At 43.7% G+C, this 16,073-nt stretch overlaps 1 protein-coding gene across 1 annotated transcript in view; it reads right to left on the reverse strand.

The window, feature by feature from the left end:
* LOC143986837 (uncharacterized) overlaps positions 1 to 16,073 on the reverse strand; it is a 548,778-nt gene that overhangs the window by 97,529 nt on the left and 435,176 nt on the right. The window contains 1 exon segment of the mRNA XM_077485246.1: positions 1,258 to 1,326. Within this exon segment, the coding sequence (XP_077341372.1) occupies positions 1,258 to 1,326 (69 nt within the window).

The following is a 16,073-nucleotide window of genomic DNA, read 5'->3' on the forward strand; positions in this document are numbered from 1 at the left end:
TATAAATCATAATGACCAATAAAATTAGAAGAACGTGGGGCGGGACTTTGCGTGTGCCTCAAAGGAGTGTGAATAATAATTTATAATACAATGTTTTTTTTTTTTTAAAGTTATACAAATTCTTTATATATCATCCTTAGACGGGAATAATTAAAACATGACAATCTGAATAAAGATACAATTTACTGTTAAGTTGACCCGGGTTGTGCGAATCCTGGGAATATCGGAAGTGTGGCCTACGCGTTTCGCGGGAACCCCGCTTCATAAGGGCCTTTTAAAACAGCACAAACAGCATATAAATATCCACAGATGTCCTAGAGATACAAAATTTGTGAAATTAGCTAAATCATACAATAATATTAGATGCAATCTTAAAAGTACATATGTAGAAAACATAGAAAAATTGAAAGGCTACTGTATGGTGTTTTATAATTACCCGTTGGTACAGAATACTAATAAAGCATAGTGATATTCTTTTAAACAGAAGTGCAGTTACACGTCATGTTTATTTATGTCCAGTGGTGTCCTGCACCTCTGTTAAAAAGAATATCACTATGCTATATTAGTATTCTGTACAAACGGGTAATTATAAAACACCATACAACAGCGTATTCAACTTTTCTATGTTTTTTACATATGTACTTTTAAGATTGTATCTAATATTATTGTATGCTTTAGCTAATTTCGCAATTTTGTATTTCTAGGACATCTGTAATATTTCTATGCTGTTTGTGCTGTTCTAAAAGGCCCTGATGAAGCGGGGTTCCCGCGCAAAACGCGTAGGACAATCTTCCGATATTCCCAGGATTCTCACAACCTGGGTCAACTTAACAGTAAATTGTATCTTTATTCAGATTGTCATGTTTTAATTATCCCCATCTAAGGATGGTAAATAAAGAATTTGTCTATCTTTTTTTTCTTAAAAAACATTGTATTATAAATTATTATTCACATTCCACTGAGGCACACGCAAAGTCCCGCCCCACGTTCTTCTAATTTTGTTTCTACTAGGGATGGTACCTCCATGTGAGTTATAATTATTCCAAGCCTACCCTCACCCCCACCTACTCATAATGACCAATAATTGTCATTATATATCTGATGATGGTGAGGGATGGTGTGACCTTCCTGTGTGGAATCCCGGGAATACAGAGGATAGGGACATCTCTCTGGTGGGTTTCTGTAGCTGGATGACTCCACCATAGTGTCCTGGTATAGATTATTGTGTCCTGTTAGAGACTCTGACTCCTCCATTACCCCATCCTCATCATCCTCCTCTTTTATCTCTTCTTTAACTTCTGTTTTGGAGTCACTCAGGTTTCCACTCTGAATATATAATAAAAAGGACATCAATTGTAACAATGCAGATAATGTACAGATCCTAATGATACTATCAGTGATTGTTCCTCATCTACCTGATGATGGTGAGGGATGATGTGACCTTCCTGTGTGGAATCCTGGGAATACAGAGGATGGGGACATCTCTCTGGTGGGTTCCCATTACTGGATCCATCTGTAGGAAACACACACACTGACTGAATACATTGTTTCTATGTGTTTATCAGATGATGGGGGATCTAGGTGGAGCCTCCGTACTGCTCTCTCCTTTACAATAAAGTCTCCTCTTACCCGGTGATGTGAGGGGCGGCTGATTGTCCATCATGACGTCCTTGTAGAGATCCTTGTGTCCTTCTGAATACTCCCACTCCTCCATGGAGAAATAGACAGTGACATCCTGACACCTTATAGGAACCTGACACACACAATGATACAGTCACCATCCAGACACATCCCTTGTCTGTTACTGGATAATGTCCCAGAATTCCCGGCACCGCTCACCTCTCCTGTCAGCAGCTCTGTGATCTTGGTGGTGACTTCTGGAATCTTCTCTATTCCATCAGGGAGGGAGGTGGAGGCAAAGTGATGGTCATATGATCACCAGACTTCACAGGAGGAAAATTCTAGATTTGAAAATGAATAGTAAAATCAAATGATATTCCTAGAATCCTCCTCACCTCGATGTTCAGGTCTCCATTTTATTAAGATGCGAGGGGCTCTCTGCGAGGTTTCTGTACACACAGAATCATGTCTCCCGGGTGCGTCCCACCTCTCCTAAACTGAAAGATGAACGTTGTCTTTGGATTTTCCCTGGACACATCATATTCCTGTGACACCCCCCGAGAATACTGATCACATTTTAGGATGAATATCTGAGACTGGAATCATGATGCAAAAATTGTTTTTTTAGGACATTTACTGCAAATGACATGTTTCCTTCTTTCTTCCTACTTGAATCTTATAAAATAAAGACATACATAATCCAATCCCCCATAAATAACCCCCCCATCCCCCACCACTAATAAAAGTGGTATAATCTGTTAGTGTAGACTGATGAGTAGGGATGAGCTCAGGCGTGTTCGCATGGTCCACGTGCAGAGCCCGCCAGGAAGTTGGCGCAATTGCTGTGCTAATCACAGGCAGTGAGACATTTCCCGATCTCTGCAGCCACGCGTCGGGGGGCAATGTCTCACTGCCTGTGATTAGCACAGCGCTACGCCGACTTCCTGGTGGGCTCAGCACGTGGAGCATGCGAACACGCCAGAGCTCATCCTTACTGATGAAGTGAGAAGGTGATTGGTGGGAAAGTTGACACATCTCCAAAATTAAGAGAATGTTCCGGCCCCTTAAAGAGGAAGTAAACCCTCACGGGTTTACTTCCTCTTTGTCTCCCTGTAAAGTTAAAGCATAATGGGCTACTGTCCATCGCATAGTAGCCCATTATGTGTCACTTACCTGACACAGGAGCCAGCGATGTCACCGCTGTCCCCTGTAGCTGGGAGCATCCATCTTCTTCCAGGGATCACTGCTCCGGAGCATCGATGACGTCACTCCCGCGCATGCGCACGGGAGCCGCCACTAACGGAATATCGCCGTTAGCAGTGGCACACTCAGTGCGCCTGTGCGCCGTAGACAGCGGTGACTGTCTTTTTGTAAATATCTCCTAAACCGTGTAGGTTTAGGAGATATTTCATGGACCTACAGATAAGCCTTAATCTAGGCGTATCTGTAGGTCAAAGTGGTTTGTAAGGGTTTACAACCACTTTAAGTGGGGAAATGTTCTGCCGCCCCTGAAGGGGTTAATCTAGATTTCCACACTATATATGTGTGTATCATCATCTGCTGAAGATAAAAAACATCACAGTGACTATGGATGAAGAGGACGGACATGACGGGGGGTTACTGGGTGTAAATAGAAAATAAGATCTTATTACCTCCTCTACTGCCACTTCTACCAATGTCTTCTCTCTACTTCCTCCCAACTCACCTCTCACCCAGAACTTCCTGTCTGTACCTGACATCACTTCCTGTCTTAATTCCATAGAGTCTTCCATTTTGGGTATAAGTGAGATCACCACCTTTTGGAGCTCAGTGGAACTGCAGCCCTGAGAAATATCTCGTAGTGTGATGTATGTGCTGTATATCAATAATGTAGCGGTGTCCCTAGAGTTGCCACTCCATCCCTTTAAACCCGAACACACAGAAATGACACTGGTTCTGAGGCTCATTTAATGCAGATAAGGCCTCAAGTGAGTTTAATTACCACCTTACCACCTTAATCAGCTACAGAACCTGTGTAATTCATGTGTGTTTGGTTTTAAAGGGATGAGGTGGCAACCCTAGGTGTCCCCAACCTCTAGAGGTCTAGTGGTGACCTCCATAGTCAGTGAGAGCTGACATCCTTCCTCGAAGTGTGGGTTTTTATGCATGGTGGGTTCAATGCAAGTTGGAAACATGGGCGCCAGTCACTTTTTGAATGCAAGAAAAAGAGATTTATTGTCTCTTAAACAGAACTGGTGGAGAGGGGGTTAGGGCCAGAACACCCTTAGGCGGATGCAATAGCAATTGGCAGAGTCTGAGACAAAAAGCTGGATGCGGCAACTGTATTTGTAGAACTGCTGTCTCCTTTGGCAACTGAACTAAAAACAGTCAATAGAGATCTGTACACATAACTTACAGTAACCTGTTTCTCACTCTCTCACCCAGCTCCCAGTCTCTCACTAGACTTCAAGATCCTTGTCATCACTGGATCCCCTGAGCTCTTCCACAGCTAACCCGCTGTATACTCCTCAAGCGTCACCCCAGCTAACCCACTGGGTCCCTGGCTTGGCACTCTGCTAAAGCTTTCCCACTTATTCACTTTCCCCGGCTGGTGAAAAGGCTGCTTTGGTACTTCTTCAGACTTCCAAACACTGACCTCTAATAACAGGAGTGGTTGTCCCTTGGTGACAACTGCTTCCCCTTTACCTCTGGCCTTGATCCTCACTTTCCCCTGGTGACAGGAGTGGTTGTCCATTATGGCAACTGTTTCTCCTTCACCGCTGGCAATGATTTGGATCTCCGTCCAGCGGAACCTCTGCAACTTGTTTGGGCTTCTGGCCAGAAGCCCCAACCCGTGTTGTTTCTCTCAAAACTGGATATACCTCAGGCTTTTGGCCTAGCAACCCGGAGGCTTGTAACACATGTCCTCCTAGACAGCTGTCCAAGGGCACAGAGCCCCGATCACCTGACTTCTCCTGAACAAATAGGCTCTTCAAGCAGGCCAAAGGCCAAAGAAACCTCTGCCAATTGGCCGAGACAACCTATCCACTCCTAGTCTGAATTCATTATGCCCTTGTCATTCTAATGCCACAACAATGCCACCTAGTGACAGAAGAGAGAGATGCATCACATCCAGAGATAGGGAAAAGTCAGTGGGTCCTCCCTCACAATTAGCCAGGCTAGTTACCACCTAGCAAACTAGATTTGTTAGCAGCCCTGCCTACGACCAGGGTGCTACATCCTCCCCCTGCCAATTGAAACTACGTCTCTGAGTTTGCAACAAAAGTACTCTCAATCCTGAGAATGAATGTCCTGGCAAAACTTGGATAGATAGGGTAACAGGGAAGGATGAAAATGGTAACAACACATGTGTACAAAGGCAAGTGGCAGTTCACAAAGGGCAGATAGAGGACAGTATTTACAGTTTTATGTGTGGCGTACCACCTGAACAAATAAGGGAAAAATACAATAATAGTAACCTTGTATCCTAACTATCTGCTATATACACCTATAAGGAAGAGAAAGTTTAGCATTGTAGTACAAGCTGAAGTTATTGTCTCTCCTTAGCCAAAGAAGATGCGATGGGTGCTGGAACATCTGAAAGAGCAGAAAATAAACAACATAGAAACACATCCTATTCCCATAGTAATACAGTGCAATATGTACAAGTGAAGTTTGTTCCCTCTCAGGCGAGAGCAACAAGAGGTACAAAATGAACACAGTGATATTTCTCAATTTATATATACAGTATACTTTTAGCAATGACTATACCTAGACATATATACAGTTGAAAATGGGCCCCACCCGTCGAGGGTGCCATCCCCTTTCTTTCCATAGCAATCCTAGAAAATAACTTTTACTTATCAATCTACATTGAAACTGGAGCAAAGCTGAGATAGAGCCCAGGTTCACACTGAGCTGCGGGAATGTAGCTGTGCGAGTTCAGCTGAACCTGCGCAATTTCACTCCTGCATGCCAGTCCCGATTTCAGCGGGGCTTTCATTGACATCTGTGTGGGTTTCTGCACAGATGTCAATGGAAATTGCAACCTGAAATCGCAAAAACTAGTACAGAAACTACTTTTTGAAATCAGTGCAGCGCCACAAATGCGGCATCGCACCAATTAGGACAGTGTCATTGCCGGCAATTTCCGCTGATCTGACATGCGATTTGACATGTCAAATCGCACCAGTGTGAACCAGGGCTAAGACTCACTTAGGCTGGCACTCTCATGTCACCTAGTAGTCAGCATATCAGAGAAGAGTCGTTGTGTAACTTTTTAGTCCAGTAATCCAAGTTTCAAGGTGAAAACTTGTCCCCATTTTTTTTGTGCCACAGCACATTCTACCTGACTAACTAAACAACCCATTATCCTTGGAGCCCCAAAGTCCAAAAGTCATTTCACTTGATTTTCAACAACACAGCAACAACTTTTCCCAGCAGTTTCCCTTCTTCATAAGGACAACTCTGGGGACAATTTGCATGGCTATTCACAGACAACACTTTAGCCATGTCAACATGCAAGGGACTGTAATTCTTGAAGAACTGTCCATCTTCTGGGTCAACAAAGTCCCCTTCCACTTTAAGTATTTCTCAGTCTGTCCTTAGCACAGCTGGAGACTGACATCAATTTCCCTCAATGATGAAGAAACAAACATGCTGAAATTGCACAACATCAGATCAGCATGTCACTTTTCAGAGAGAAACACGCTGGCAATTTCAGGGCACAGGCCAGCATGACTCTTTTAAGGCACTTCATGCAACTGCTGGGATTTAGGAACACAGTCCAGCAGAACAGAACAGGCAGTAGTGTCCTCACATCAACAATTTCCAACTGTGAAGCAACTTCTGACAAAGTCAACACAACTCCACTAACATATTTTGTAATCCACTCGGGTTAGGATGAACTTGTCACAGTCTGAGGATATCACCAATAGTATCTAGGGTCAGGCAATTGCAAAGGATTTCCACTTGAGCCAATTATGGTGGTATAGTGCTGTATATCCTTTTGGTTAGGCCAACAAATTATTACACAGTCAAAGTAGATGTGATGACCTTAAACCCAGGTCTGTAAGATGTTTCTGTATTTGCCAGCACGTGGTGGGGACATCTTCTTCAATTCACCACAAAGAGGAATATTTAGATAACTCTGGATGGCAGCATCAATCCATTGCATTCTCTTTTCCTGAATCTCCTTTTCCAAATAAGCGGGCAAATACAGATATAGATAACCATACTCTTCAGCTACCTGCTTTATGACAATCCTCTGTAGCTTGGACAGCTCTTTGGGATTTCCACACCCAGGGAGAATCTGCTGCTGTACTTTAAACCCGATGCCCAGCAAGGGATTCAGGCTTACAAGGTAGTCTGACCGAGAGGAATGGCTGAGACTTAGCAGTCTTAGGAATTTGGGCCCAGTTTGCCCACTGCTCTTCCTCAAACGAGTTTGCAAGGCACAAGTGTGGTACCACATCAGCAGACAGTTCAATTTTGACACTGGTGGACTTAACAGTGAGGATCTCATCCTCCACCACCTCACAAGGTTGCTCCTCATCACTATCAGTCCACTTTTCAAGCCAGGACATGGTGTCTGAAAACAGTTCATAAATCCGGTCAGACGGAATGTCTTAATCAGATATGGTAGAGCACTCTTTGGCTGGGAGCAGGTTGCGCTTTGAACTGGCATCCCTGGGTATATCAAACTACCCACCCTTACTGGCCACAGGCTTTACAGTCTCCACAGGCACACTACTTTCACCCAAATTAGGTTGACCAGTTTCTGGTGTCTTCTCCCTAGGAGGTTCGGTCATCAATGAGCACAGTTGTGCCCGATCACGAACCCCATGATATGACTGGAGTACCTGGCCTTGGAACAGCCACAAGGGTCAGAGGAGCAGCGTCTCTGGTAGGCCGGGTGATGGCAGCGGAATATTTGGTGGTTCCCCGAACGGAGATGCCAATGTTCTTGTCCCAGTCCACCTCTAATGCCCGGGGGGGGGGGGGCGTTGGCGAGACTACCTCAAGTAGGGGTTCCTCGCAGTGTCCGCAGATGATGCAGGGCCGTACACCAGTAGCAAGGCTGGAACATTTCTCGCAGACTAGCCGAATAGCTTCATAACCTTCCGCGGTGTAGAGGGCGAGGCTGCCTTTGGGTACATACCGCACTCCGGTATCTGTTATTATTGATGGGTCATATCCATTCCCACCAAGGCGAATATAAATATATTACTGCCTACTCCAGCCTTTCTAAGCTAGGGTTCCTCCAAGGGTTTATATGGGTTCCTTGAACAATGAACTATTTATGACTCTCGGTAACAACTGGTATCAGTGATTTTTGAGGGGGGCAGTCTTCCCACTGATTATGAAAAATGTCCTTCTCCCACTGACCACTGATATAAGGGGGTCCTCCACCCATTGGTCACCAATGTAAGGGACCACTACACTGATCACTAATATAAGGGGTGCCTCTCCCATTGGTCACCAATTGTCAGGAAAACCGAACTCATGCTAGTGCTCAAAGAAATGTGCATGCACGCACAACGGTCCACAGAACTGTGAACAGAATCTGGACAATCTGAGCATCTACATGTGCTTGTATGTATGTGCATTAGCATGCTTATGCGCGTGAGTGGTCGTCACCTCCTTCTGCCTGTGACCTGATCCGGTATTTATGTCTGCATTCTTACCTGGCTTTTTGATTCTGCTTGTTCCGGGACCCCTGTTACTTACTCTGGCTTGTGACCATACCTCGCTTCCAACACGTCTGGCAAATCCAACATTTTCTTTGTCAGCTTCTGGCTCCAAGCTTCTAGTGGGGTTGGATCACTCAAATCAAATTTGAGGTTAGGAGCTGCATTCCTGACCTAAACTCTACACACTTCAGCATAGGGGTTCACGCGGAGCACTGGGTAACAGTGGGCAACATCTTGACTAGGATTAATTACAACAGAATGAGGGAAACAGTTTCTCACAGTTACAACCGTAGACAGTGCCACCCTAGTTCTCCAATCCTTTCTCCATCCATTTATTTTTTTTCTTTGTTTTTAACACTATTGATAACGTCATTAATGGTTCTTACTGTGGTGTGGTGAATATTGCCTTTTTGTGGAAATTCCATTAACAAATATTTTCTGTTTCTGTGTCTATTACACTGCTGTGTGTTTCCCTTTGGAGTTACTCTCTCTTGGTATATTTCTACTGTATATCCAAGTCCTCCCCTCCATCTTAGCCTGTTACTGAACTCTGGGTTCCCCCGCCTCTCAATAGGGGTGAGTCCGTGAATTTTCACTTCACTTCTAATTTAATCAAGTGTGGATTTTCCCTGTTTTAACCCATTCATCACCATCCACCCTCCTTGATCAATCATTTTTTTGGGAGTTTCCATCAATACATAACTCCCATCTCCAAGCAGATCTGGGGCAATACTAGAGGGTACCCTTAGCACTCTCTCTGCCCCTGCCGGAATTTACACTGGGTGTTCTCCAATGTGATATACCACTCCATGGCTGTGGCCAATGGAAAGGGCCTAACAGAACTCTTTAATATCAGATGGTAGGTTATCCGATTTAGATGATATAGCCCAATTTCCTTCAAGAGATTTCTGGAAAGCACTATGTATTGCTCTGCAATTAGTGCCTAGTATTCCTGGGGCTGCTCGGGCATCATCTGCGTCAGGGCAGACCAGAGATGTGATCTCCATAGGGGGAATACTCTTGTTCTCTAACTCAGGTACCATCACAATTATTATTATACAGGATGTAGCGCCACATGTTTCAATTATTTATAATAGGAACATTGCACATAAGGATGTATATATTGCCAACAGTTTACGCATCACTTTAGAATATAAGAGGGAGGCAATACAGTATAATACAATAAAATACAAGAGGATTAAGAGGGCCCTGCTCAGAAGAGCTTACAATCACTTGTAAACTTCCATTGACGGGGTATGAATCACAGTTTTGCCCCCGTAACTCCATCTGTCCAGTAGACTGAAGAGGTATGCTGCTTAGATACTTCTGGTAGATTGAACAATAAATAAGAGTAACTTGGGACCCAGTGTCAAATAAAGTTTGAGTGGCATGTCCATTGACAGTAACTGTAACAAGAGACTAAGCCCTTGTACACACGGTTGGAAAATCCAATGGAAAATGTCCGATCGGACTGTGTTGTCGGATAATCCGACAGTGTGTGGGCTACATCGGACTGTTTCCGTCGTAATATCCGACGGACAAAGTTTGGAGAGCTTGGCTATAAAATTTTTCGACAACATGATCCGATCAGACCTTGTCCGATCGTTTGTAGAGAATTCCGATCGGACAAAGTGCCACGCACGCTCAGATCAAATTCCTAGACCAAAGCTATTGGCTACTAGCCTGAACGTAGTCCCGTCGTAGCGAATGAACGTCATCACGTTCTGAACGATCGGATTTTCCGACAACTGTGTATGCAACACCAGTTTCGGACAAAATCTATCTAAAAATATCCGACGGATTTTGTTGTCGGAATGTCCGACCGTGTGTACAAGGGCTTAGCCTTATAATATGTCTTCTTGGTTTTGGTTTGAAATGTCTCCTTCCTTGTTTCTGCTTTTGTACAGGTTATCCCCAATGTCCTCCTGACATATTCTAGCTGAATGACCCATCTGACCACAACTGAAACACATTTGAGGGGTCCCTCTCCTTTGGTGATACAGCTGGTCATTTACTTGAAAGCTGGGTCTGGTAGAGCTCTGGTTTCTCTCTTTGGGTTCAATCAGAGGGGTAATCCTCTTTTGAGACAGCTTTTATTTTCTAATGCCGCGTACACACGATCAAATTGTCCGGCGTACTTAGCCCGCCGAAACGCATTTCCCCGGACAATTCAATCGTGTGTGGACTTCAGCGGACTTTCTCAGCGTAAAGTCCGGCGGACTTAGAAAGTATTTTTGCAGTCCAATCTTTCTGGACTTGGGTTTCAGCGGACAATACGTTCGTCAGTATGCTAGTCCGGCGGACTAAGAATGACGCATGCTCAGAAGCAAGTACAAAAAAGAAGCTATTGGCTACTGGCTATTGAACTTCCTTTTTCTAGTCCCGTCGTACGTGCTGTACGTCATCACGCTAGCAAACGCCGGACTTTCTGTGTGTCCGTGTGTGGCCAAGTCCGTTCGGTAGAAAGTCCGCCGGACTATCCGCCGGATTGTTTGCCAGACTAAGTACGCCGGACAATTTGATCGTGTGTACGCGGCATTAGGAGTACTAAATTGAATGTCAGCTTCCTGTTTCTTTACCATTTCCATTAACTCATGGATGGGAAGTACTTTGTCAGATAACATCATTTTAAGGAGCTGTGCAAGAGGGTGGTGAGGTAAAAAACCTCAAACTAATTGACTAGTCCGCATAGAATCGACTTCACAAGTGAACATGGCATGGTGATATACTAAATGGGACAAGAATAACTGTAATCAATTAATAAAAAGTAGTAACACTTTCCCCTTCCTTCTGCCGAGACATGCGGTAATCAGCAATATGGCTCAAAGTGATCAAACAGTACCTGTATGTATTCTGTTGCGCTTGCACCTTTGTGTGCTTCTCGGTTCTGTATTTTTGTATTATTGTGTTATAAAAACGATCTTGCTGTCATGGAAGGGTAGTAAGAAGAGTCGGCAGCGTTGTAATCCTTGAAGTGTCATTTATTGGTACATCAGAGTGACAATAAAACAATAAAGCTGACGCGTTTCGGCAAAAGCCTTAGTCGTAGCTGTCAGCTACGACTAAGGCTTTTGACGAAACGTGTCAGCTTTATTGTTTTATTGTCACTCTGATGTACCAATAAACGACACTTCAAGGATTAGAGCGTTTCCGGCTCTTCTTACTATTGTTCCATTGGAGTGTGTTGGGACACATTGATCCTTGGCACCTGTGAGTGAACCTGGTGTATGGATTGAGTTGTCCCTGCAGAGAGCGCTGTTACTTTTCTGCTTTTCCATGCTGTCATGGAAGGGAACATGGAATCCCTCTGGTTAAAGTTAATTAACCACTTCCTGCCCAAGGTATGTCCAGGGACGTCCTTGACTTTCCGGTGGTATATCTGAATGATGCCTGAGGCTATAGACATCTTTCAGATATCGGCATTTTTTAGCCAGCGAGTCCCTGCACCATAAGAATGATCACAGCGGCTGTTCCGCCGCTTGATCGTTCTTACAGGCGGCGGGAGGGGACGCCCCCCTCTCGCTGCCCTCTGGTGCTTCTACCGACTCACCGCTTCCATCGGTGAGTCGGTCACAGGATCCGCCGGCCCCCGGTGGATACCATCGAGATTTCCGGCGGACCAGATGGGCCCCGGAGTCTCTAGGATCGTTCGGAGGCCGGGCGCTATGTTATGACGTCACGCCCGGCCTCTGCATTCATAATAACGGCGCCGATTTGGCTAGGAAACCGTGATCGTTTTTTTATTTTTTTTTATTTTAGTCTTCCCAGCCTAGAGGTGAGATATGGGGTCTTACTGACTCCATATCTCACTGTAAATAGGTCCGATCATGCCATATTCCTATTACTAGGGATGTTTACATTCCTTGTAATAGGAATAAAAGTAATCACATTTTTTTTTTTAACTGTCAAACGAAAAAAATAAAAGTAAAATTAACAATAAAAAAATTAAATAAATTAAAGCGCCCCTGTCCCCGTAAGCTCGTACGCAGAAGCAAACGCATACATAAGTCCCGCCCACATATGAAAGCGGTGTGCAAACCACACATGTGAGGTATCACCGCGAACGTTAGAGCGAGAGCAATAATTCTAGCCCTAGACCTCCTCTATAATACAAAACGTGTAACCAGTAAAAAAAATTTAAAGCGTCGCCTATGGGGATTTTTAAATACCAAAGTTTGGCGCCATTCCACGAGCGCGTGCAATTTTGAAGCGTGACATGTTGGGTATCTATTTACTCGGCGTATCTTCATCTATCACATTATGCAAAAAAATTGGGCTAACTTTACTGGTTTTTTTTTTTTAAGCATGAAACTGTTTTTTTTTTTCTGAAAAAAACATATTCGAAAAATTGCTGCGCAAATACCATGCGAGATAAAAAGTTGCAACAACTTCCATTATATTCTCTATGGTCTTTGCTAAAAAAAAACATATATAATGTTTGGGGGTTCTATGTAATTTTCTAGCAAAAAAATGATGAATTTTACATGTAGGAGAGAAATGTCAGAATTGGGCTGGATGCGAAGTGGTTAATGATTCTATACCACTATATAAAACGTACATTTAAACTCCGGAAACGGAATAAGACATTCCACAAAATCTGGGGTAGATGGATAGCTAGTCCTCTGACCCTTACCTCAGAGTATATACATCGTAATGTTAATTCTTGGTCGCGCCACGTACTTCAATGTGCTGATCTCCACTGTTGATCTATGAAGTTCACACTGATAATATGATCGATTCATGTGATAGGTGCATTGCCATTTTGTTTATTGACTGAAAGAGTGTACTTCCTGTTGATGTACACCAATGAACAACCAACATTTTATTTTTCTTGTATGTTGGTTTGTCTTCAAACCCCAAAAAAAATATCTTTATAAAATATCTAAAAAAAAAAAAAAAAAAAAACAAGAAATAAAAACATACAGTGCCTTGAAAAAGTATTAATACCCCTTGTAACTTTCCACTTTTTGTCATGTTACAACCAAAAATGTAAATGTATCTTATTGGGATTTTATGTTCTAGACCAGTGATGGTGAACCTTGGCACTCCAGATGTTTTGGAACTACATTTCCCATGATGCTCCACTACACCGCAGAGTGCATGAGCATCATGGGAAATGTAGTTCCAAAACATCTGGGGTGCCAAGGTTCACCATCACTGGTCTAGACTAACACAAAGTGACACATAATTGCGAAGTGGAAGGAAAACGATAAATCGTTTTCAAAATGTTTTACAAATAAATATGTGAAAAGTGTGGGGGTGCATTTGTATTCAGCCCCCTTTACTCTGATACCCCTAACTAAAATATAGTGGAACCAATTGCCTTCAGAAGTCACCCAATTAGTAAATAGAGTCCACCTGTGTGTAAATTAATCTCAGTATAAATGCAGCTGTTCTGTGAAGCCCTCAGGGGTTTGTTAGAGAACCTTAATGAACAAACAACATCATGAAGGACAAGGAACACACCAGACAGGTCAAGGATAAAGTTGAGGAGAAAGCAGGGTTAGGTTATGAAAAAATAATCCAAGCTTTAAACATCTCACTAAGAATAAGAACAAGGTAAAGGGCCGATCGCAGTTGCCCTTTTCCTTGTGATCAGCTGTGTCCAGTAACATGTAAACAAACTTGCCGGTTACCAGCAGTCCTTTCCTCACTCGCTGTCACTGTGTGAGGAAAGGAGAGCTGATAACTGGCAAGGCTGACAGGGCACATGTACACGGGTAACTGGTGAAAAACTGGCAAGGCTGACAAGGCACATGTACACGGATAACTGGTGATAACTGGCAAGGCTGACAGGGCACATGTACATGGATAACTGGTGATAACTGGCAAGGCTGACAGGGCACATGTACACTGATAACTGGTGATAACTGGCAAGGCTGACAGGGCACATGTACAGGAATAACTGGTGATAACTGGCAAGGCTGACAGGGAACATGTACACTGATAACTGGCAAGGCTGACAGGGCACATGTACAGGAATAACTGGTGATAACTGGCAAGGCTGACAGGGCACATGTACACGGATAACTGGTGATAACTGGCAAGGCTGACAGGGCACATGTACACGGATAACTGGTGAGAAACTGGCAAGGCTGACAGGGCACATGTACACAGATAACTGGTAAGGCTGACAGGGCACATGTACACAGATAACTGGTGATAACTGGCAAGGCTGACAGGGCACAGGTACATGGATAACTGGTGATAACTGGCAAGGCTGACAGGGCACATGTACACAGATAACTGGTAAGGCTGACAGGGCACATGTACACAGATAACTGGTGATAACTGGCAAGGCTGACAGGGCATATGTACACAGATAACTGGTAAGGCTGACAGGGCACATGTACACAGATAACTGGTGATAACTGGCAAGGCTGACAGGGCACAGGTACATGGATAACTGGTGATAACTGGCAAGGCTGACAGGGCACATGTACACAGATAACTGGTAAGGCTGACAGGGCACATGTACACAGATAACTGGTGATAACTGGCAAGGCTGACAGGGCATATGTACACAGATAACTGGTAAGGCTGACAGGGCACATGTACACAGATAACTGGTGATAACTGGCAAGGCTGACAGGGCATATGTACACAGATAACTGGTAAGGCTGACAGGGCACATGTACACAGATAACTGGTGATAACTGGCAAGGCTGACAGGGCACATGTACACGGATAATCAGGGTGATAATCACGGATAATCAATGCTCATCAGTGCCACCTATCAGTGTGGCCTTGTCAGTGCCTCTTCATCAGTGCAGCCTCTCCAGTGCAAATCAGTGAAGAAGAAAAATTACTCTTTTGCTAAATTTTATAACAGAAACTAAGGTTGTTGTTTTTTTTTCCAAAATGTTTATTCTTTTTTTATTTGTTTAGCAAAAAAAAAAAAAAAAACACAGATGATTAAATTTCACTTAAAGAAAGCTCTATCTGTCTCAAAAAAATTATAAAAATTGCATTTGTAAACAGCATTGCGTGACCGCACAATTGTCATTCAAAATGCAACAGCGCTGAAAGCTGGCCTGGGCAGGAAGGGGGTGAAAGTGTCCGGTATTGAAATGGTTAAATACATTTCTCCTGACAATTAGGAGTCTATTCATAAAAAAATTGCATAGAATTTTGTTTGTGGAAGCTTACACCACAAAATGTACTCAGCCAACAAAAGGTAATGACTCCATTTTAAATTTTTCTACTGCTATTACTGATCAACACGGTACAACACTTCATCCATGTCTTTGGTGATCTCTGATCTCCTTATAAACTGTTTCTTACATGATGAAGATCGGCCATGGAGTATATCTGAGGTGTATATCAGGGTGTGCTTCTTCCCCACATGAGAGCTGTGATGTCCAGCAACATTCATATAGAAGACATTTCCCGCACTCAAGGCACTAATACACCTCGAGGGTTGTGTGGGATCCCTGATGTACAGGAAGACAGGACTTCAGTGAGGAACAATTCCTTCACTCGGGACAGGAAAGTGGCTTCTTCCTCTCGTGAGATCTCTGATGTCTGGAAAGGCTGGACTTGTCTGAAAAACATTTCCCGCACTCAGGACAAGAATAAGGTTTCACCCCCATGTGAGACCTCTGATGTCTGTAAAGATTGGACTTCTGAGAAAAACATTTTCCGCATACGGGACAGGAATGCGGCTTTTCCCCCGAGTGAGATCTCTGATGTGAGACAAGTTCTGATTTTTGTAAAAAACATTTCCCACAATCGGAACAGGAATACGGCTTCTCCCCCGTGTGATATCTCTGATGTATGGAA

Source organism: Lithobates pipiens, unplaced genomic scaffold (assembly GCF_037356315.1).
Source record: "Lithobates pipiens isolate NorthernLeopardFrog02 unplaced genomic scaffold, aLitPip1_a1.2 Scaffold_18, whole genome shotgun sequence".
NCBI lineage: Eukaryota > Metazoa > Chordata > Amphibia > Anura > Ranidae > Lithobates > Lithobates pipiens.